We start from the raw sequence: 23,563 nt of genomic DNA, 5'->3' as shown, positions 1-23,563 counted from the left end.
AATGCAGTCTCTGTGTCACAGGAAAAATGGTTCTGTCCATGGCTATACAAGAAAGTCCAGCCAAAGGCCACTCCATCACCTCCTCCCACCTAAGATACTTCTCCACTTCCCTCGTGGCCCATTTCCTCTTATCTCATCTCTATCTCTCTTCTCATTCAGCTCCAGGAGGATTAGCATTTGTAAGGTTTCCATCATCCAAGAAAAGGGTTAAAAATCTCAGGCTCTGCCTGTCCAGAACTTCCACGGCTGCCTTGCTGGGCACCTCGCCGCACTCCCCCCTTCTCCTTCTCAGCCAACCTGCTGTAAAATTTCAAGGTGGCACCGGCACAGACACCGGCGCTCTCTCTCTCTCTCTCTCTCTCTTTCTCTCTCTCTCTCTGTCTCTCCTGCGGAGGGGGGGGTGGCTGCCCGATGTCTCTTGGTGCCCCTCCACCCTTCCGTCCTCAGGGCCCAGGCCCACCTCACCCGGCCACATGGCTTCCCCGCCCCCGCCCAGCCAGCAGCTGGAATTCTTTCCCTACCGGAACCCAAGAGAGGTTTTCCTGGGAGTTCTCTGCTTTTAACCCCCGTGTTCCATGTCCCCAGTGGCCACACCAGGTGCCAATATTCAAATCTGAGCACCTATTGGCTTGACCACAGCATCCCAAAAAACTCACTTCCTCTCAAACCACGACAGTATCCAAAAGGAAACACATGAAGAGTAGGAGCAGTAAGGAAAGCACACACAAGATTTTCCTAGCAAGCATTTTTGTCCCATTTGCCAGCTTCTTAGCTTTCTTTGATCCACTCTTAAATAAGTACAAGTTACCAGCAGACAGTTTCCATTCTATGCCTGCTTGTAAAAATGCATGCTGGTACCCTGTAAAACTGTTAAATAGCTCTTTAGGTTCCTTCAGCCCTGTGCTTCTGTTACATGTGCCCATTTCCCTGAGGTAGGATTCAGGTTCAGAGATTTTTTTCAAGCATTAATGCCTTTTGCTGCAGTTAAATACAATGGAGGAAATATGTCAAGTTCTTTTCAAAGAAAGGAGATTTTGATGATCCATTTTTCAGTGGAAAAAGTCCGTTATCCTAAGTTTATGCCCTTACTTACCCAAAGCTCTTTTCATTTATGTGGTGTATTTTCATCACATGATGTAGCAACATGTTTCTGCACAGTTATGCTATGCTTCTGAACATCAGGACAAGTGTAAAACCAGCAAAGAATGTAGCATTCCTTGGACAAATATCTACACCAAGTAAGTTGGTCCAAATAATTTCTCAAATTCATGCAGTGTCATGTCATGCAGTTTATTTAAGGTGCTCCTATAACTGGGAAAAGCAATTTGCCAATATCTAAAATTATCTTCTTTTCCTACAGATGTTTTTCTTCAAGAGCTTGTATGGTTTTCTGACATCCTAAGGCTTAGCAGTGAAATCCCAGTAATGGATAAAGCTTTTCTTATCAGCAGATATTTCGTGGGTTTTGGGTGGGTAGAATAGAGTGCTATAGCTTTTACGGCAGTATAAACACTCAGTGGAGTGACCTGTTGTTTGCTGTAGTCCAGGCAGAATTCAGGCTGTGTCCTGTTCTTTCCTCATCCAGTCCACTCACTGGGCAACAAATACCATGGTTTCAGAGAACTCCTGTTCCTGTGGAGCTGTGTTGCTGACACCAAGGGAGCTGCATTCATCTTCCCCAGGCTGCTCCTGCTGTGTGTGCAGGGCCTCAGCTCGGCGTGTCCCTCCCTGAGCCATGATGTTCAGAGCAAAGCTGACCGTGCTGCAGCTCTGTGCTGCGTGTGAGTGACACGGTGTCTTCACACAATTAACTTAATGGATTCAGAGAACTTCCAGAGCTTCGAGCTTGGAAACATTCCGAAGGGAGACTCCTGTTTTTAACCTCTTTAGAAGTCACAGGAATAAAACTGAATACAAAGCATTCCGTGATTTCTTTCTTATGTCTAAAATATAGCCTTGTAAAATGAAATCATTCCTGCAAGCCTGTATCAACTCCCTCTTCGTTTTTCCTTAGGGTCCTATTCCCATTCACACTGGCAGCATTGCAAAGTTGCCTCAATGCAAATGAGGATCAGGCCCTTTAGGCCAGCATTAGAGTTTAAGTCTAGGCCACAGTCATCTCCCATTAGCAGAGGATAAATATCTGCTAGAAATTGGAACTCAGAGGGTGAGAAGTTCTACTGCATCGCTGTGTTGTGTTAATCCAACAGAGATCAGTCTTGTTTAAATTAAGCAATGGCAAAAAGGAAGTTAGATTAAATTCAGTCCTTTTTGAACTATTTAAATGGGTATGGGAATTAATTTCAAGCTGCTTCTTCTCAATATCTAACTAGGAAAGAGGCTGCCTGGCCTGAAACAGGGAATCAGTTTCATTAGCAGAAACAGTCATGTGGAAATCTGAGATTAATGTTTAATACCTACATCACTGTGTTCCTTGTCATTCTGTCTTCTTCAGCAGAGTCCACAAACTATCAGCTCCATGATGAGAGTTGTGGAATCACTTACATGGTGCTGTTCTCAACATAGAGTATGTTGAGAATGTGCAGGTGATACCACAGAAGAGTTTGCAAGCACATCACCTCCAGAGTGTACAATTACTTGTGGAATACACAGCAAAGCTTTCCCTGTAAAAAGACAGAAGGAAGTGTGGGTAGTTTGGGGGGTTTTTTTCTTCTGTTTTTAAGAGGGCAGCACACTGAACACACATAAAAAGAGCAGATAAAGCAAATCTGTATTCTAACAGCAGGATGTCTTTTCTCTTTTTTCCCTCTGAGGTGATTCACTGGAACTCACCGAAGAAGCTGCGAGTGAAAAACAAGCATGTGGAGTTTTTCCGCAACCTCTACCTGACATTCCTGGAATATGATGGGAATTTGCTGAGACGGGAACTCTTTGGCTGCCCCAGTGAAGCAGATGTTAACAGTGAGAATGTAAGTGGGATGTCTAAGGCTTGGTGATACAAAGGGTGGTTCAGACGAGGCACAGGATTTCTGCAGACTCAGAGTTGGTTGTGGGGGTAGTGCAGGGCAGTGGAACTCAGGAGAATAAAGGCAATGCTCAGCACCCCGAAAGACACTGTGCAAATCATTTAATCTCTCTGTGCCTCAGTTCTTCACCTGTAAAACCATTGTATTAATCCCATCTTTACCCTGCGTTTTGCTGCTTTTTTTGTCTCCTTTGCCCTTTTAAAATTCCCAACATCACAAGCTGAAAATGAGGATTTGGGCTCTTATTCCATTAGGCAGTCTCACCCTTAAATCCTGTCGTGATTTCAGCTGGGGTAGAGTTAATTTTTTTTGCCTTCGTAGCCAGGGCTCTGTTTTGGATTCAGTATGGCAGACCTATAACTTTCCAGGAGGTCTTGTTTCTTGCTGTATATTTGTTCAATATACAGTAATGTCAGTTTTGTCTGGTAGATACTAATGCACAAATAATGAAGAAGAAAGGAAAATACCAAGACGACTGATATTTAGGTCTGTGAATTTTTGCTGTGCTGCAGACTGCAGAATGAGCAAAGGCTTCAAGGTACACAGAGGCTGTGAGACTGCAGGTTTTTTATATCCCTTAACCAATCAAAGCAGTATTTATGTGTGTCTGCATAAAATCTGCAATCAGAACCTTTCAGACTAAGCAAATCTTTTGAAAATGATTGAAATCAAGGATGTTTACCCACAGATGTACGTGTATGTGTATGCCTCTGCATTAGTACATATAATTCCAAAGTAAAAAACTGTTAACTGAAATGTTTATACCCAGATGTATATGAACTCTTTGTGTATAATATAGTTTCTGGAGATTTGTAGATCAAGTGCCAATTTTGCCTACATAATCTGAAAGGAAATAAAAAGGAATCTGTAACAGTTTATTCAGGAAAAAAATATTTCTAAAATATGCAACGTTGTCTACATAAAAATCAATTAAGCAAAGCCAGTATCATGTGCACATTAGCAATTAAGAGGTAATTGACAATCAATATCATCATTGAGGCTGGCAGTGTTTCCATTTAGCATGTGAATAAAATGACCACAGGAGATGCCATTCCCATATTTTTAGATACAGCACTAAGAGATTGGATAGATATATTTTAACCCAAGGCACAGCTTCCCAGACACTTTATTTTACCACCTCATTGTCTTCTGAAGGGAGTGGGGCTTAACTGGGAGAGACAAGGAGGTGAGGAAGAGCAAGAGAGAGAATGAGAGAGAGGAGGGACAAGTGCACCAGCAAAGCAAAGGCACATGGAGGAAGAAAATCCTCTGCAAGAGCCTTTTAGACAATCAAGTGAACTCAATGTGATAAAAGACCACTAAGAGCCTCGCCCTTGGAGACATCAAGATACAAGAGACAGGGTAGAGGGTAGAATAGGAAGAGAAAAGCTGACTGAGACATTAAAAGAAAGACAACAATACACACCTCTTATAACACTTGGAGAATGCAGGTTAAAATTGTACTGAATTCACAATGTGTTGTGTGGGTTCAAAGAGCATGAATGCAGTCACAGACTTCTTGCTGTATTTTTCAGAGCTCTATAAATCCTTAATAAACAGATTTATTCAGACAACAAGTTCCTGGGGAGCAGAGCAGAGCAAATGCAAGTCCTTGCTGTAAATGGCAGTCCCTAAAGTTTAAAACAGCACATTTTACTGAACTTGTATCTGGTTGACAGACACTGGAAATGACTAACTGTTCAAGCCTGTTTCTTATTCAAGACAAGTAGAATGCAATATGGTATATGATATGGTTTGTGTCTGAAAAAGAAATGTAACTCATTCCTCCATTTATAAATCATATATATATATATATATATATATTTTTTAAGATACTGGAAAAGAACAAGCTAGGCATACAAAAATATGTGATTCCCAATTTGCCAAGAGGCACCAAAAAGTTAACAGCCTTCTATCAACACAATCTGAAGTAGGAAAAAATCCAACTTCAGAAGACTTCAGAGTCCTCACTTAGGAGAAGACATTTGTATTAGTTGCCCATTATATAAACTCCCCTCTAGACTTGACTATGTCCTTTTATTGTAGAACGTAGCAAGCAAGTTTCAGCTTTGAAGTTATGAGACCCTAAGAACAGGATTACACTTGGAAACAACTCTTGCTCTATCTGCTGTAGCATATACAGTGTCACAGGTCTCCTGTTAAATACAGCACATTCGTGTGATCTATTGCAGGACTATCTTCAGAAGCAGAGCATCCTGTAAGGTGAGGAGGAAAGCACTGTCATTTCTCCCTGTACAAGAATTAGTGGGCATGAAGTGGAAACAGCAAGTAGCAGGTTCAGAACAAAGACATTTCACTCACAGTGTGATGAAGCTTTGAGCAGGAAGTAATGTTTCTAAAAGTATACATGTCCTCAAAAGTTACTCTTCTCAGAAAGCAAATCAATCAGGAGCTTTTAAGCTTTGGTGCTGGAAGTCGTTGAGCCACAAGTTGAGGTCTAGGTTAGAGTTTTGAGAAATCCTCACTTTTACACTCCCTAGGCAGCCAGCTCACAGCTGGAGAGAGGATGCTGGTCCAGGTGAGCCTTCAGTCTAAGATGCATTCATAGACTTCCATTAGAATTCATAAGCTTGTATGTTACATGAAAGGCTACCATTTTTGTTAAGTCAGGTATGTATGAGGCAGGAATTGCTGATTAAGTTATCTTTTCCTATTATTTTTCCTTTTTTTTTTCCTGAATTGAGGCTGGCACCCCCAAACACAACACATCTTTCTTACTTTAGGCAGTGTACATGGGCAGAAGGTGCTCCCTCAGCTGCCTGTGCTTCTGTGCACTGTGGAGCAGTGGAAAAATTGTCAAAACAGCTCTGCTGTTTATAATTGGAGAGAATTACTTGAGCACTAAATGCACTGAGCCCTGCTGTGGAAGAAGCAATGGTTTGGTGTGAGTCTCACTCACAGTCTGGCTGTGTCAAAAGATACCTTTAAGGTCTTGTTCCAATATACCAGCCATTGTTTTTGTACAGCTTAATATTTGTAGTGATGTTTTATTTACAATTCAATCTGTAATTAAGGCATTCCATTTGTAATGCAAATATCTGTAGAACAGGAAAAGGAAGTGTGGCAGTGGGGACCGCTGGGCTGATTCTGTTTCTCTAAGGCCCCTTTGCACTTCTCATCAGTACAGAGATGGCCTTAAAATGAATGTAAATTACATATCTTCCCTTTTTAAGGCCTCTTAACAGTGCCAGAGAGATGTAAAGGGGCATTACTTTAAAAGGTAATTGGATCTCACTTCAATCTCTCTCACCCTTCCTCTGTGTATGCATGTGAATACATGTATGCTTAAATATATATTATGTCTATATACATGTGGAAGTACCAGTTATTTTCTTTTTCTAATGTTAGCTATGAAAGTATAATACCACAGAGTGAATTTTAAGAGGTCTGAAGGCCATCTTCAGATAATGTACTGCATAGTTCTGATTTAATCAGATGCTGATCTTCAGTTTCACCAGACTGGACTCTTACTAGGTTCCAAAGCACTGCAAAGGAGTGGATAGAGCAGATAGGGCTCAGAAACTGAAATACTGGAGGCAAAAAAAAACCCACTGAATGGGATAATATATCTGTTTATGTAAAAATGCATGTATGTTTGTCTATGTGTACATGAGTGCTTCATCCTTTCTTGAAAGTAGTCAAGCTACAAGACCTCTGTGTGGCAGGAGCAGGCTGGGAGCAGGAGCCTGCCATGTGCTAAGAGTACCCTTGTTCAATACGTGCTTGAGTGAGGTCATGCAAAGCAGACTCTTCTCTGTAAGTTGGTATTACAGTCATCCCTTTGTCTTCTGTGCAGATTCTGGGTGGAAAATCCAGAATAGGAACCAAACCCTCCTGTAAGCACAGTCATTGACTTGAGTGGGCCTTAGAGCGTGTCCTTAGTCACTCTATCCTACTCATTCCATACTATTTCTCCATTTCCATACCCTCTTTGTTATTTGGATGCAATGTGGAAGATTTTTGAGAAATCCAAAAAGGCAATCTCAAATAATAATATAATAATCTCACATTTGGACATTTTCAATTGAATTTTAATGCTTATATCCAGCATTTTATTCTAAAGGACCTACTGTAAAGCCCAGAATATTTCAACAGGATCTTCCAGCCAATCTCTATAGTTACTCTATGAGATAGTTACTGTCAGCCTGATTTTAGACCAAGGCACACACTCAACCTTTCAGCATTCTTATAAAACTTCTTTCCTGCAGACAGCTTCTCACCAGGTACTTCTGCCAAAGTATCTGAAGGTTGAATGGAGCATCCCTGTTAGTGAAGCCTGTGTCCTGATCCAAAACCCCAGGGCAAGATCAGTGGGAAGTGTATCACTGATTCTGCTCAGTTTAAGGAAAAGACAGTAGAATCCCATTAGAGAAGACTTTCAGGAAACACATGAGAAAAAAAAATGTCTGCATGTTTTTCTTCTCAAATTTTCAAATCAGCAATACAAAGAAACAGTGTAAAAAAAACTCCAGCTGTCCCTTAACACACTTGCTTAGATGTGTACTTACATACTAAGTGTGTTTTTACTTTGTTATTTCTTTGTGCAAAACCAAAGATTCCTAATATGAGCAAAAGGCTGTGCATGCCAACTGATAGTATTCGCCAGAAAAGAGGGAGATTCTACCAAGGTACCACACAGTATAAACAGAACTAAGAAATCAGCAGTTTCTGAGTGACTATAATTGCATGCAGATAAAGCTTCCAAGTCAGTATCACAGCCCTGAACTCACAGTCTGACTGATGCTTTGAGTACCCTTTGCTCCTGCTGAATTTCAAGAGTACAGCCTCATTTGTAGAACCGCAATTTAAAGTTACTATTTTGTGATGTCATATTCTCTAGTAATAACAGATGGTATATGGCAGTTTTGAGGTGAAATCCTGACTGCCCCAGCTGTGTTGTTTCTATTATTGTAACTGTTATTGTTATTAAATGTTGAGCTGGCATCCTGTTACTTGCCTGAAAGTTGCCATTATACTGCTTTCAACTGTTGATAATATTATTAAGGGGAGGAGCACATGGACTGGGATTTTTTTTTTTTGTCATGTTGTTATGCCCTTTTTTTCTTTTCTCACATTTTTTTAACATGGGGGGAAGCTTTGAGGTTTGTCCACACCAAAAGTTCTGATGACCTCTTCATGAAAATACTCTATACCTAAGAGAAGGAGCTGTCTTTTGCAAGCCTGGTGACAAATTAGGCAAACTATAATGCAGAAAAATTATGGCTTACACATTGCCAGTAGCGTTTTCTTTGACTTTCAGGAAGCTCAGGTCTCTGGAGACTCTTTATTAGGAATGTGCATGGATAGATCTGACCAGATTATACATATCCCAGTGACACAGCAGGGTTGGGCATGCTGCAGGCAGGGGACCTGGACAAAGAGTGGTGTTTTCTGTGATTATTTCCTCTGAATCCTCTATGCCAGGTTCTGACTGGACAGTAGAGATGAGAGCAGGAACCTGCATTGGGTCTCTGCTCTGAGGGACATGCATTGCCTTCAGCAATGACCACACAGTAGGGAGGAGAAAAAATCCAGATTCACATACAAAAGAGATGAAACCCATGTCAAAGGCAGAAAGGAAAGAGAGAGTGTACCAAGAAGAGGAAAGGACAGTTGGGTACTTATAGGTATAAGGAGCTGGCAGACTGCATGAATAGGGAGCATGGGATGAGACACAGGACTGGGACTGACTTAGACCCATAAAACTTCCCACACAAGGAGGAATGGGTCAAAGACTGATCTGGTCAATAAAAGCAAGGTGACTTACCTGACAAGACAGTGTGCTGCAAGGGGGTCTGGGAACAGCTCAGCCAAAAATGTTTGTCAAGGGTCTGGGGAAAGGAGATGAAGAGTACTCCCAAATGTGACAACTGCAGCTGAGATCAAGGGGAGCAGTACTTGATATATACAGAACTGTCTGAGATACTCCACATGCCTAAAAATTGCATTCTCAGTTGTGTTGAATATTTGAAATCAGGATAAGCCATCACTTCCATTTAGCAGGAATATTAGTGGTTTTCACACACTGCAGCAAAATTCCTCCTGCCAGGTGGGTTTGCTCAGGAACTATCCTCTTTATCTTTAGCACAGCTTTGTTTCACAGAAGGCTCAATTTGACCCATAGCAAATGTACAAAATTTTATGGTGTGGGAGGAATAAAAGTTTAATTGACGTGGGATTAGTCTGGCTTTTATTACTGATCATTGGAGAGGCCAGAAGGACTTTATGTAGGTCATCCAAAACAACTCTCACTGAATGCTTTTTTCTCTCTACATTATCATCTGTTTTGTTTATGCCATGCTAAAGGCAACTGTTAATTCACACCCTTCAAAATGCTAAATGTTGCAATCCAAATTGCCTACTGGTGGGAACTGGAGAGCTACACAGGAGAAAAAGAAACTGCTGCAGTTTATAACCAGGATTTTGTTGCATCCTGGGCTGGTGTCAGTTTTCATTTCAGTGGCTGAGTTGATTTTGTGCTATGAAACTTAACTGCACACATCTGGGAAAAGGAAAGATGATCTGAAAGTTCTGAGTTTCTGTCTAAGCTGCTCAGTTCTTGTGGTGTTAGTGTGATATTGAGCAGGTGACTTAAGCCTAGTGTCATCTCACCTCAACTTAAACACTTGATGAGAGAGCCTACATTATCCCTTAACCCAAGATCTAACTGGCCTGTAGACACATGACATTGTTTGTTGGTGGGCTTTGATCTTTTTTTAATAAATAATCCCTCAGAAAATACTTCTGATCTTGAATTTTTAATCTGTCTTATCTGATAAGAAGTCCTGGGTTTTGGTGGGAAGTGAATTGTTTCAGTGACACAGCAGTTTAGAAAAAAAACTAAGCCAATGACAGATTTGCTTACATTAGGAACAGCCTTAGGAAGGAAGATTCATGAGCAGAGTCACCAGTTTGCCAGTGAAAGGTACAAGTTGTGTTGCCATGTATCATACAGGTCTGCCATCTGTCACAGGGATATAAAACACCTCATCTTATAGAAATGTGTTAGACAAGTAGACCTGGAAGATCAAGGCTAAGTTATTTGTCTGACTAGCCTAGCTTCAAAGACTACTTTTCCTGAGATGGAGCCTGATCCCCTGCCACATCTGGTGTCCCAGAGAAATAATATAGCCCGTATTTCTTTTATGTATTTGTCTCTTTGTTTGGGCCTTATGCATAGCATAATTCATTTTTATTTTTTGAACCATGTTCTGAACCAAGTTCTGAGCCAGAGTTCATTTTTATTTCTGAACCAAGTAGTACCATGATGCTAATGAAGGCAGGTGTTGTTTCCCACAACAGTGTTTGCTAGGACAGTATCTTCCCCACACAGTCTGACAGCATTTTTCAGCTGTGAGAATGTTTCCTGGGGGTGACATTTCCCACATGCTAAGTGGCAAGTAGCCTTAGCATTGAAACCCTTCTAGAAGCTCACAGTCTTGCTTAGCAGGGTACTTGCTTATGAGAGTACATGCTGTTTCTCTACAGCTGAGAAACTTTTGCTGGGTTAGGCATATCATTATCAATGTAATGGATGCATCCATAATGGGAAAAAAATCCACAATAGATTTTATCAAATCCAGCTGATATTCAAGTCCTTATTTTGATTGAGCACTTTATTTAAGCATCTGTTTGCGTAGATCTGTCAGCATTCCTATTATAAACGCATCTTTTCAAGAAGACAGTGTGGGAGCAAACTTCAAACCAAGCTAAGAGTTCTTTGTCTTTAAATAATGGATCCACATAATATGTGTGCAGTAGAAAAGACTATATTAGAGAAATTTTATGTTCTCTCCTTCACCTCCATCACCAACTTTGTGATTTGGTGATTTTCACCATTAAAAAGGTGGGACTTTTCAGAAGCTATGTCTCCTCCTCTTCTCTCACCCAGGGTTCAATAGTGAACAAAGCTGTAATTTAGCTCCAAATGTTATTCTTGAACTCATAATTAAATATTTTAGCCTCTTAGCTTTCAAGCCAAATGCAATCTGATAATTATTTGGTGACTGCCTGATTAATAACTGCTGTGCAATTAAAATCTTCTGGCCTGGTCATTTGTACACTCAGAAGGATAGTAAGGTACCCCTAAAATGTGCATTGCTGTTGTTTTAGCTATTTAAATTTCAAAATTTCAATAATCTTTTTAATAGTTCTTTTAAGGGAACACTAATGTCCCTTTTCAAGGAAGAAACAGAAAGATATAAGATGCTTTCTAGTCATTGTTGTAAATATTGAGTTTACTTCAAATATTATTTGAATGTGATTTTGAAAATAGAGTGCAGGAACAGCTGAATGATGGTTTGTAAAGCAGAAAGAATGAAACTCCGAGGATACGTAAAAGAACTCCTGATTTCTATTCCACCTAAAAGAGATCTTGATATCAATAGAAGTTTTGCCTGAGTAAAGATTTGTGAAGATTCAGACTCTCATCTTTCTAATAGCAGTCCCTCTTGAGGGGTGTTTTAAGATCTGTGCAGAACAATAGCAGAGAAGAATGACAGCCTTATCCAAAACTCATTGAAATCAAAGTAGGTATTTCCATTATTCAGAAGAAGATTATAGAGTGATGTACAGGAAAATATCAGGAATTATTCCATCAGCCTTCACAGGAAAACAGTCAGTTGTAAGTATTGCTGTGGATGGCAACCATTATGCTTATAGTTCCAAGAACAACAGCTCTTCTTAACACAGAACAGAAAATACCTACATTTTCCTTTTACTTTTTTCTTGAAGATGGGGAAACTACTACTTTATTCATTCTGAGCAGGAGAAAAAGATGTCTGTAATTCAATAACCTTTTTAACTAAATAGTTTTGAGGTACACTGTGATTTTTATCAAAATTTGTAAAATTCCTATATAATTTTTCTCATTTGCTGATGAATGTTTTACTAATTGGCTATTGTTCTCACAGGATGCTTTTAAGAAATCAGATACAAAAATGATACTTTATCTGTAACCTACATTTTAGAGCAATAGATACTGAACTGAATTTCACATGTTAAAGCCATAAAAAATTTTCATCTTCGTAACATTTTATTGCAGGTGTGACTGTTTTTTCCTTTAAAATTAATGCATTTTCAATATCCTAGCTAGATGTTTGGCTTTAAAATCAGAGAGTTATATAATCATAGAATAGTTTGATTTGGAAGGGACCTTTCAATGATCATCTAGTCCAACCCCAAAAATAATTAGTTTGGGAATGGAATTGGTCATAGTGGTGCATAGACAATTGGTCAGTTTTTCACTTCTACCTTTCTCTAGAGCTAAAGTTTATTCTCTTAAAGCTACCTGTCTAAGAGACTTGGGATTAGATTACTTTGAGATGCCCGTTTTGTCTTTGAAGAGGCTTGGTTTCCAAGGGAGCCAGGAAGTTATCTACCACCCTCCAGATTTCTCAAACTAGGTGTCCAGAAGCATAAATCCCATTTAAAGGCTTACTTCTGGCACCTCTGCAGTGGAAAGAACATAAATCTCAAGAGAAGGAGTAATGATCAGTTAGAGATGTTACATTCCCAGCTCTCGGTCCGTGCTGGTAGCAGCAGTTACTGTTCTCCAGCAGAGGCAGCAGACTGGGAATCTCTCAGTGCTGAATCTGCTGCTGAGTGTTGGCTAGTGAAGAATGTCTGTGACTGGTGTAAAACACTGTTTCTAGTAAGGACGAAATTATGCAAATCATTGGAACATTAACTCCTGGACTTGATGATTATTCAACCTGGGATTGGTCACTGGATCTTGAAAGTATGTAATACAGGTAATATAGAGAATATATAGACCATAATAGAGTGTCCTGTCTGCGTTATGAATTTACCTGCAAGCCCTTCCTTCTAATTTCTTGCGCAGTAACAAGGGAAACCTCAGGAAAACCCTGCTACTCTGTGTATTCCATTCCTCTTTGCATCATTCTGCAATTTCCCAGGCTCCTGGTTCTCTGATGTGCTAAAATAATTGCAAGGAAACGATGTTGCTTCCTCTCTTTGCTTGCAGCTCCAGAAGCAGCTGTCTGAGCTGGACGAGGACGACCTGTGCTATGAATTCCGTCGGGAGCGCTTCACCGTCCATCGCACTCATCTCTACTTTCTGCATTACGAGTACGAGCCTGCTGCCGACAACACCGATGTGACACTGGTGGCACAGCTGTCCATGGACAGGTGGGGAACACCTCTTCTTCATCTGGGACTGTGAGACAGCTTTTTAGTACAGGGAAATCTGACTCTGGAGTGCTTTGGAGAGAGAGGAAAAATGCATGTCCATGGAAACCTAGATGTTGTCTGTGCAGTGCACACACTGTGCTACACTCTACCTGAGTAGAGTTCATTAGAGGGTGACTCCTGGAGCTGAGAAAGTTGTTCTTTGTTGGGATTGTCAGGCTTTATTAGTCCATGGAGTTTTGCAGTAACTTAGGAAAAATCAGATGTTTGTAATAGAATTAGGCAAGCAGTTGTAGCTGACCCAAGTTTTTGCGTGTGTTTTTCTGCACTAGAAGATGTTAGCTTTGCTTTCATTGGCATTTTCCTTGCAGAAAATTTCAATTACTGATTTTTCTTACAGTAAGAATCAGAACTAAATATTCTAGTTTCAAATTAGGAAGTTGGAAATTGTACCTTTTTTTTTTTACTGTGCTAGTGTGAAATAAAGAATTTCCATCTGAGCAGTCATTGCATCTTTATCCAAATGTTGATTCTCAGAACATTTGGGCTTTTAGTTCTTAGGTGAAGTGGAATTTAATTTGGGGTATTTAGTATTTAATTTGGGGAAAAAGAAATCCATTTCATGACAAGTTCCACATATACCTTTCTGATTCCCACCATTGCAATTAGCTGAAATTTTTCAGCTTTTTCTGCAGAAGAAATTTTCCAGGAAGTGCAGTCTGGATCAGCCAGTTTTGTGAAATTTTGTAATTGTCAGCTCTCTCTTTTTTTTCTCCAGTTTCTCAGTTCAAATCTAGTCCAAACTTTGTAGTTACTGCCATCATAGTGGGTTACAAAACAAATCAGAACTCGTTGAGTATTATTCAGAAACTCATCATTTCCTTGAGCATAGCACATACAGAATACGACAGGGCATGTGAATAATAGCACTGCTACACTAGTAGAAGGTCAGCAGTTTTCCAGGAGGGTTACAGGAACTGAGACAAACAAAACATTTACAGCCTGTTTTTAAAATAAACAAAAATGAATAAGGGGTATTCTGTTCCAGTGGTGCCTTGGCACTGCACTTTGTTTTATGATGTGCTGTGCACATCAGTGTCTGTTCTATTGATTTTTAATTGAGGAAACATTTCTTAAGTGTTCACAAACCTTTGAGTAAAAAAATAAAGAAATAAATTGAACCAGACCCTGAATGAGTGCCACAGTAAATTAGTAAAGCCGGTGTGTGCACATGGTATATTTTTCCCCCCAGAATTTAATTAAAAAGAATGAGCTGGGGCTCAGTGCTGATTCACTGGCACTGATGCAACGTCTGAGCATCTGTTTCCCTTTCTGGATCCTCACTGGGGCACATGTTTTTATTGATAGACAGAACCACACATTTTTATTCAGGAAGAAGAGCCGTCCTGGTTCTGTGCAGGAAAAATGTTCCCTACTTCACTGGTGTGTTGCTATAAATTATTGATTTGAGTTGGAAATACTTTCTTTCAGCTAAAATCAATAAATAATAACCTACCAAAGAACTGCTTAGCTGCTTCGTTTCCTTTCACATCTTTCAGTTACTGCCTTATCTTTTTCCATCTTCTTTAAACCACTTTTATTAAACACCTCTGGCACAACTGTAGGCATTTAAGAAGAGTGTCTCAGATGTAAGGTGACATGGGCATAAACAACATGCTGTACACTACATTCCTGAATTGTTCTTTGAAATTATTATTGGAGATGAGGAAAAGCGAAAAAACAACTCCAGCAGTTCCCCTTGTCCTGTTGGAGGTGAGATTGACATGACTGTCATGACAGATTTAGGTTTATCTGTCCTGTAGGCTTGAGGAATGGAAGAGAGGTATGCATTTTGCAAGCTAACATTATTGTTTTAGGTGGAAGCTTTGAGACAGACTTCGTTGAGGGTTGTTCATTATTGGGTAGTTGTCATTTATTGCAGTGATGTGACATTTCCTTGAATAATGGCTTGGTTGCTTCAGTGTGATTTTCATGCACGTGTTTTGGCTAAGCAGGCTTTTTAAAGGCTCAGTATGCACCTGAGGGTCAGAAATCAGAGTAGAACTTAAAAAAATGTGAGGTCAGAATAGGGAAAAGGAAAGACATGATTAGCAATACACTGTGTGAAATCTGAGAATCTGAGAATGAGCTGGAAATCAGTTGAGTATTCTTAAGAAGAAAAATAAAAATAAAGAATCTCACAAAACAATTGATTTCCAGCAAAATTCACTTAGCTGAACAGACCTTTAAAAAATTTACCGACTGAATTATGGTCTCATTATTATGCAATACAGCAGTACATTTTTCTCTAGAGTCCTTAAGAGAACACATTCCTCAAGTCCACTAAAAAAAAACCAAAATAAATTGGTCATGTTGTGCTTAGAATCTCATAATTCTAAGTTTTGTGGTCAAAAGAGACATAACAACTTATAGAGAGCAGATTATGGAGGATCACCTAGCAGTCCCTGTAGCATATTTATGGAAGTAGAGCCTGTCAATGAGAACAACACAGTAAAATGGAGTATTCTGAAGGGTACTAAGGTGCCCAGCTGGGAACTTGTACCACCAGAAGCCAGTTTCCACTTCAGTATCATGAAAAGGTTTGCATTAGCAGGTGTGCTGTTTAAATAAGTTATATATGCCATTAGTCCACTGCATGGAGTCCTTAGAAGGCATTTTCCTGCATTTTTTACTAGGCAAGTTTTCCATTTTTAAATTGATGCCCTAAATTTGAGTGCTGACAGCTTGGAGTCTCCTGATTAGCAGATTTGCATTATGTTGGAAAGAGGCAAAAAAATGTATTTTCCCCCTATTTATTATTTGTGTAATCAAAATTCTGGACCCCTTACATACCTTTTAGATATGTTTATATTGATTTGTGTTTCAAATTCAGCTGTATGTTTCAGGCTGATAATAGCCTTTGTTTCAATAACAGATAAAAAGAAAATTATGTACCAAGTGTAGACTAGTAAGGTAATATCTCATATCTAAAAAAAAAAATGATTATATCATCTTGGTATCATCACAATCATTCAGAAGGCAGACTGTGTTTACTGGTATGAGTATATTCTTTTTTTTTTTGCAAATCTTCAGGAGATAGTAGGAGGGGGAAAATATTTTCTCAGATTATGATAATGCAGAAATGCATTATTAATGCAGAAATCTTGCATTTTGTATAATATTAGTAGGAAAAATTCAGTAATGTGGATTTCAAACAGAGTGAAGATACTACTTTTGAATCATCTACTCTTCCCAGATTTTAATAGAATATCTGGCTAGGCTGCATAGGTCATTTTCCTTCATATTAAATCAAGAGGCTTTGTAATCAGTCCTTGCGGTACTTTTGGGTGACACATCTCAATCTCTAGGCAATAAATTACCCAAAATGTTTAAATTATTTTGACCAAGTTGGGTTTGATTTATGTTTGCAAATGAAATCTTTCCTTGTCATTTTCATCAATAGTATTGTAACTGCAGGAATTTTTTTAAAATATACATCAATACAATCTGTTTAAGAAATTATTTAATGAAATTTGAGACAGTGTGAACATACACAAGTTAGTACTTTTAATGATGGTTTTCTCTGAAATGTTCTTTTGATATTCCACAGCAATGCCATGTCTGTCCTTCCTCCTCTCCTTACTCCCTACTAATAGTAAATCCCATTTCTATCAATGTGTCACCCCTTCTGTCCTTTTCCCTGACAGCAAGCCTTCTTCTAGTTATTGCCCATTTTCACCTAAGGCAGTATCCCATTGACCTGTCTCTTTTAACAGCCTATAAGATCTGACTAACTGCCTCGCAAAAATTTGGGGAAGGTTTTCCTGACAGGAGGTAAAATGATCTGTGGGTCCACACACCTCTGTCCTCCACAAGCTTGTTGAAGAGCACAGTAGTGTGTTACTGTGTGGGAATAGCTTGACCTGAAATGTGAATTGGGCACCAGACAGAGTTGAAGTTTATGAGCCCTCTATCCTCTAAGCAGATCCACATGAACAGATCCTTGCAATTGCTCAAGCTCCCACTAGATAAGTCCTGTTATCCATGTGGGTTTTCCTGTGGCATCAAAGCTTTAGACGGAAAATGATGGTGCTTTAGGTATCTGATCTAGGGCCATCTTAGGCTACATTGGATTTAGTGAGATTGGTGTATCCAGGGTGCAGTCCATCTGTCCAGGAGGAGACCTCTACTTTACGATCTTAAATAATGAATTACACTGTAGAAATATTTACTGCTTTCCACAGCATATAAAGCATCCCCAATCTGTCTCACTTAGAGAAAGATCTCTGCATTTGGTCAGGTGAACACAGACACAGAGTCCCAGACAGGGAAATAGCTTTTTCTTACTCTCACCCTTCCTTTTCCAGGCTCCAGATGCTTGAAGCCATCTGCAAGCACTGGGAAGGTCCCATCAGCCTGGCACTGTACCTTTCTGACGCAGAAGCCCAGCAGTTCCTGCGCTATGCTCAGGGCTCGGAGGTCCTGATGAGCCGCCACAACGTTGGCTACCACATCGTGTACAAGGAGGGGCAGTTCTACCCTGTGAACCTGCTCAGGAACGTGGCCATGAAGCACATCAGCACACCATACATGTTTCTGTCCGACATCGACTTCCTGCCCATGTATGGACTCTACGAGTACCTCAGGTAATGGACAGTGAGGGAATTCCCACTGCCACCCACCATTTCAGCCTCTGCACTCCCCCTCTTCCCTAACCTTCTCACATATTCCCAAAACAAAGCAGTTTGAGCAGATCTGAAAACGGAAGCGTATAATGATCCGAGGTGTGACAATGCCCAGCAAAGAGCAAGAAGTTTTAGAGTAGAAGAAGGGACTGTAACTGGAAAGTAAAGCAAAATAGTTATGAAAGAAAAAATCCAGGTCTGAATGTGAGCCTTGTTAGCCATTAGAATAATCTCAGGGCTGCAGAGCAACCAATTTGAAAATTGAAATGGGTTAAGTATTATTAAATGTCCAAGAGCGTTGCTTATTAGCAGAGATGTGAAACAGGCAGTTTCTCTAAACATCTCTGGTTCTTAATGCCAGTGACAGAAAAACATGCAGAGCAGTATTGAACTTGTTCTCTGTGTGACACACTCTTAATTCAGTTCCTTATCTTGAAAAGAGTCTAACCAGCTCAAAAATATGACTGCAATGCCAGCACCTGTCAAGGCAAAGTAATTGCCATAAGGAAACTGGGAGGAGTAACATCAGTGTGTATTGTATCATACTGCATGTGAGCACGTTGGGCTGAGCAAACTACAGACTTCTGATCCATTAACTGAGCTTTTTTTAATTAAGACCTTTCTGCCCTGCAGAGGCTGGTCATCTGAGGCCAAAGCATAGAGCAAGGAGGACACCCTGTGGCCAGACAGGAGGATGTCAGTTCCTTTATCCTGACCAGTTTAGCTTTTCATCTCCATTCTAATTTGGTAAAAGTTGATCAAAGTGTTCCAGTGAGGGCCTGCCTGTAGGTGTTCCCTGTCAGTTCATAAGCCTGGGGCTTTGGAGTGTAAAGGAAAATATGCCTTATGGTATCATGAACTTAGGGAGGAGTTTCTTTCTTTCAGGCTTAACTCTGTAAGACATTTACAGGGCCAAACACTATTCAGAGGGGTGGAGTATCTCTTCTATGAGGAAGGGGTCAGAGAGTTAAGGTGTTCAGCCTGGAGAAGTGAAGGCTCCAGGGAGGCCTTATTATGGCCTTCCAGTATATCAAGGGAGCTTAATAAGAAAGATGGGGACAAACTTTTTTAGTAGAACCTCTTGAGATAGGACAAGGATAAGTGGTTTTAAACTAACAGAGAGGAGATTTAGATGTGATGCAAGGAGTAAGTTTTTTTGCAATGAGGATGTCAAAATGCTGGTACAGGTTCCCCAGACGGGTGATGGGTATCACATCCCTGTAAATTTTCAAGGTCAGGCTGGATGGGGCTCTGAGCAACCTGATCTAGTTGAAGATGTCCCTGCTCACTGCAGGGAGGTTGGTCTAGATTATCTCTAAAGGTGCCTTCCAACCCAAAAAATTCTATGATTTTACAAAAAGAGAAATAAGATCTTTCAAAAAACCAAGAAAAAGCTACTTGGAAAAAAAAAGGGCTAGATGACCTTTGGGTTCCAGCCCAAACTATTCTATGGCTTTCAAGATGCTGAATTTCAGTTGTGTCAGTGAAGTATTAGCACACTGTGTAAGCTTGCTTTCCTCTTACTTTGTTGAAGTCTTTTCAAGTTGTGCTAGGAGCACTCCAAAATTATCCTGTTCCTTGCCCACATTAGCTATCTCCAGATATGTGGATGAAGAGTTATTCTTCATTTCTCTGTTCTTCTGTTAGTGTTGCACAGTGGTACATTTTTTCAGATCAGTGCTGGACACAGTAAGGATGGCAGCTGTTGATACTGGCATTGAGTGCTAGATAAGGAATTTGTTCTCTCACACTGCTTCACAGTGCACGGATGGGAGCCAGCAATTAAAGGAAGAAGAGAGGAGAGAAGGCAGAATGAAGTACCACCATTTCCTTCAGATATTACAACCACAGAAATAATTCTCATAAGGTGATATTGTATTACAGAACTAAGTGCACCATGACGGTGCATTGGTGATGTGTCAGAAAAAAGCAGAGATGCTCTCTGAGGGCTGCTGCCTCTGAGACTTTGTGTTACCCTGCCAACCTTTTTTAAGGCCTATGCCACCTCAGCTCTGACTGAGAGTCTCTCTTGCCTGGGAATATTGAAGTTGCTAATCTGCTACTAGCAGCCCTTAAAAAAGTGATTGGATGGGTTATTTGGTTTTGTTTTGTTTTTGTTTTTTTCTTTTGCATGTGGACTAGATGCTTTTGTAGCTTTTTCTGTAACGATTTTTCTAAGCAAAGTAGCAGGGAGTTGCATTGAGATTATTTTAAATATGGATACCCTGTGTGTTTCTGCATTGACTGTTCCCACTGCGTCTGCAAATAGCTGATTAGTGCTATCTGTCTGAATGGCAGCAATTGTTTGTTAGAGAGACGTAAAACATTTTTATCCTCATTTCCTCAGATAGAACAACCATAAACAAATGGAAATAGTGTGGTATTTTGGGCATCACTGTACAGAATAAGCCAGGAAAGTCCTACTCAACTGAAAGTTTGCTGATTTACATATATTGCATATTATGTCTCTGCAGATCATATATTCTTGAAAAGAAAGAAATTTCGAAAAATATTTTCAACTTATTTTGAAGGTGTCATATGATAAAGGTTGCAACCAGTTTTGAAGGAGAAGCTGATGGAGCTGATGGTTACTTATCCCTTTGTTTATCTGTTGCTTTGCACTTAGATTTGTGCTAATTGAGCTTTTTCATAGCTGCTAAGTAAAACCATTTCAATGTTTTTGTCTCCATCAAACACCCTCTTAGTCCTGCTTTAGTCCTCTGTGAAGTACAGAAGGAAATGTAGCATTTAAAGATTTCCTGTTTACCAGTAGTTACTGAGGTCACCTTGTCAGTGCCCCAGAGGTAAAGGCTTCTTCTGGTTGCTGCAAGTAAGGTGCTTGGGTCATCCTACAGTGACTTGTAACACAAAACAGTGAGACAGGCTGCTTATCTACAGCTGTCACAGCTAGCACTGAAGTTCTTTCCTGACACATTTGTGTAAAATGTGCCCTTGGCTTCCAGTGACACATTTAGCATGAATTGGGACCCAGCATCCCAGCTCCATCCATGGGTTTTGTATCCATCCCCTACATCATGAGTTGTGAAGTAGTTCTGCTTATTTTTCAGCATCTCAGCTAGGGAGATAGTTCAGATTGTGTCTATTGGGATTTTTGTTTTGGTTGCCTTTGTAGTCTATGAATTTGTGTTTTCTGCAGAGAGGAAGAGCATTCAAATGAATTAAACAGTGGTTGGCAACTCTCCTGTTCTGACCACAGGTTCAGTGACTGACATATTTGTAACTTGCAACCAACTACTTTCCAAATCCTGATGATGGACTCTTTTTTTTTTTCTGAGTGTAGTCCTTTAGGATTAGGTTGCTTGCTTTTCTCTGTCTGAGCTTCTCTATCCTCCAAAAATGGGAATGATCTTTCTGTCTACTTATATGAGGATGAGAATTCTGTGTTAATTTTTGAAAATAACAATGCAGATTAGAAGGCTGATATCAGCATGCTGGAGTTCATTCAACCTGTGAGGAGACTCTTGTGATTTAGGATTCATTTCTTCACTGCTTTGTGAAAAATACTGTTGATTAGATTTTAAATTTAACCCAACCTTCACCGTGTCAGAATGACACACATAAGTCTGAACACAAAGATAGCTGGGAAATGGTTTCCTGGACAACACTAGCACAAAGAGAGCTAGCTCTTCATAGTCATAAATCCTTGTTTTGGGGTTAGGGGGAAAAGGATAATAAAGGAAAGTGGATACTGAATCAATACTGCTGAATCCAAAAAAAACAGCCCTCATCAGGATAGTGCAAGAATTACCTAGTTTACCCAGTGCTAGCTTGCAAAATAAGCAAATGTATTCCCTACGTTATATTCCAGATATCTGGCAGCATCAACAAAATTTTTTTATTCCCAAATGGTAACAGAACCAGCCAACCAACAAATAGCACCTCCACTCAAAACAGGAGAAAAAGTCACCCAACAGAAAATTGAAAAGGTAGATTTGCTTTCAGTAGGAAGAAGTTAGAATTTCAGCTGGTTGTCCAAGGAGCAGACCACTAGCCAAGTTATGAGAAGAAAATGGAAGGTGTTTTTTTCTCTAACAAGTCCTCCCTGCCATTATCACAGTTTAAATGGCTTCTGTTGTCCTTTGTCTCTGAAGTTCAACATCTGGATGCCAGCAGTGATTTCTTCTTCCCTTTGCATCAGTCTTCTATGTCACAGAGTCCTCCTCAAGGGCAGGTGATTCTACTCAGAGATCAGTGCTGCTGGGCTTCTTGTCTGAGTGCCTCAACTCCCAACTTCATTTTGGAGAGCTCTCCACTTTGACCTTACCACCTGCACTGGTTGTGGCTGAGCTGGAGGTCTATCCCCGTGTGATGGTAGCATCCCTCACAGTGCTGTGCTTTGCCTTGGTAGCTGGGAAGGTGCTGCTGACACACCGGTGTTTTGGCTACTGCTGAGCAGTGCGGGCACAGCATCAGTGCTGCCTCTCCCTCATTCTGCCCCCCATCTGGGAGTGGGCAGGATCTTGGGAGAGGACACAACTAATGCAGCTGAGCCAAACTGAACAGAGAGAATCCATGCCAAATGGTGTCAGCTCAGATAGATATAAAAGCTGAGAAAAGGAAGAGGAAGGCAGGACATTTGTTATTTAGAATGCTTGCCTTCTGCAAAAACCACTATGTGTGCTGAAGCCCTGCTTCCCGAAGTGGCCAGACATCACTTGATGGGAAGGAGAAAATAAAATCCTCTATTTCTCTCTTTGTTGGTGCATACTCAGCCTTTTGGTTTTGTTTTAGCAAACTGCCTTATCTCAACATACAAGTTGTTTTCCATCTTATTTTCTCTCCCATACCCAGCAGAGAAGGAGGGCTGAGAGCAGCTTGGTGGGCACTTGATGTCCAGCCAAGGTCAACCGACCTTACCAACATGCACTTCATGAAATATTTCATGCATCTCTTGAAAATATTTCTGCAGAGAATATCCTGCTAATTTTTTTCACTTTGGAAGTATCTCCACATCTCTGTGGTTGCCTGAACGCACCTCAAGTATCTTGTTTCCAGACCTCTGTTTCTCTTCACTTACCTCACTCTTCATGTTGACCTCTTGTCAGTGCAAGTGATTTCAGGCTGTTCTGTCAGTTTTTTCCCTCTGCTTTTTGATTTCTTCATGCAGGTACTATCATTTTTTCCTTCTAATTGTTCAGGCATTGACAACTGTATGAAATTTGGAGGTGACAGGAGCAGCAGAGAATGTGCAGAAAGGATCACTGGTATCAACAGCATTTTTGTAGTTATATCCCATATATTAGAGAATAAGTCACATTCAGCACTACATTCATCACTAGTTGCTCTGTCTGAAAGTTTCTGCTGTTACTTGTGCTTGATACCTGTGCCTGCTGCATCTTTGGTCAGCTTCAGATTGTAAACTTTGGTGGGCAGGATTGTTTCCTACTCTTGGACAGTGCAAGCACAGCAAGGCCTTGAATTTTGCCTGGGCCTTTTGAGATCTCCATAAAACAAAGTTATAGTAACAGCCATAAATGGAAGCTGCTGTTCCCTTGCAGAGCCCAAAGGATGAGCATCACTACAAATGTTACCTGCTCCTTCCTAGAACCAAATCCCCAAAACTGTACTGCTCAAGGCTGATAGATTGCACAGAGACCAGAAAGACTTAGATTTTGGTAAAGAAATTGTATTAGTATCCCCTGCTCTCCGAAGTGTGAAAGGGAAGAAACATTTGAAAGCATCATAAAGACTGTATACTGG

The 23,563-nt window shown here is 40.3% G+C and overlaps 1 protein-coding gene across 3 annotated transcripts in view; it reads left to right on the top strand.

The window, feature by feature from the left end:
- Positions 1-23,563, top strand: part of LARGE1 (LARGE xylosyl- and glucuronyltransferase 1) — a 272,944-nt gene that overhangs the window by 235,527 nt on the left and 13,854 nt on the right. For all 3 annotated transcript variants that reach the window (XM_074539311.1, XM_005491163.4, XM_074539310.1), the window contains 3 exons: positions 2,775-2,930; positions 12,994-13,157; positions 17,525-17,803. In XM_074539311.1, coding sequence (XP_074395412.1) covers positions 2,775-2,930; positions 12,994-13,157; positions 17,525-17,803 — 599 coding nt within the window. The remainder of the gene's footprint in view (positions 1-2,774; positions 2,931-12,993; positions 13,158-17,524; positions 17,804-23,563) is intronic.

The sequence above is a fragment of the Zonotrichia albicollis genome, chromosome 4 (genome assembly GCF_047830755.1).
Source record: "Zonotrichia albicollis isolate bZonAlb1 chromosome 4, bZonAlb1.hap1, whole genome shotgun sequence".
Taxonomy (NCBI): Eukaryota; Metazoa; Chordata; class Aves; order Passeriformes; family Passerellidae; genus Zonotrichia; species Zonotrichia albicollis.
The sequence above is the reverse complement of the archived record's forward strand: the minus strand, read 5'-3'. Positions and strand labels throughout refer to the sequence as shown.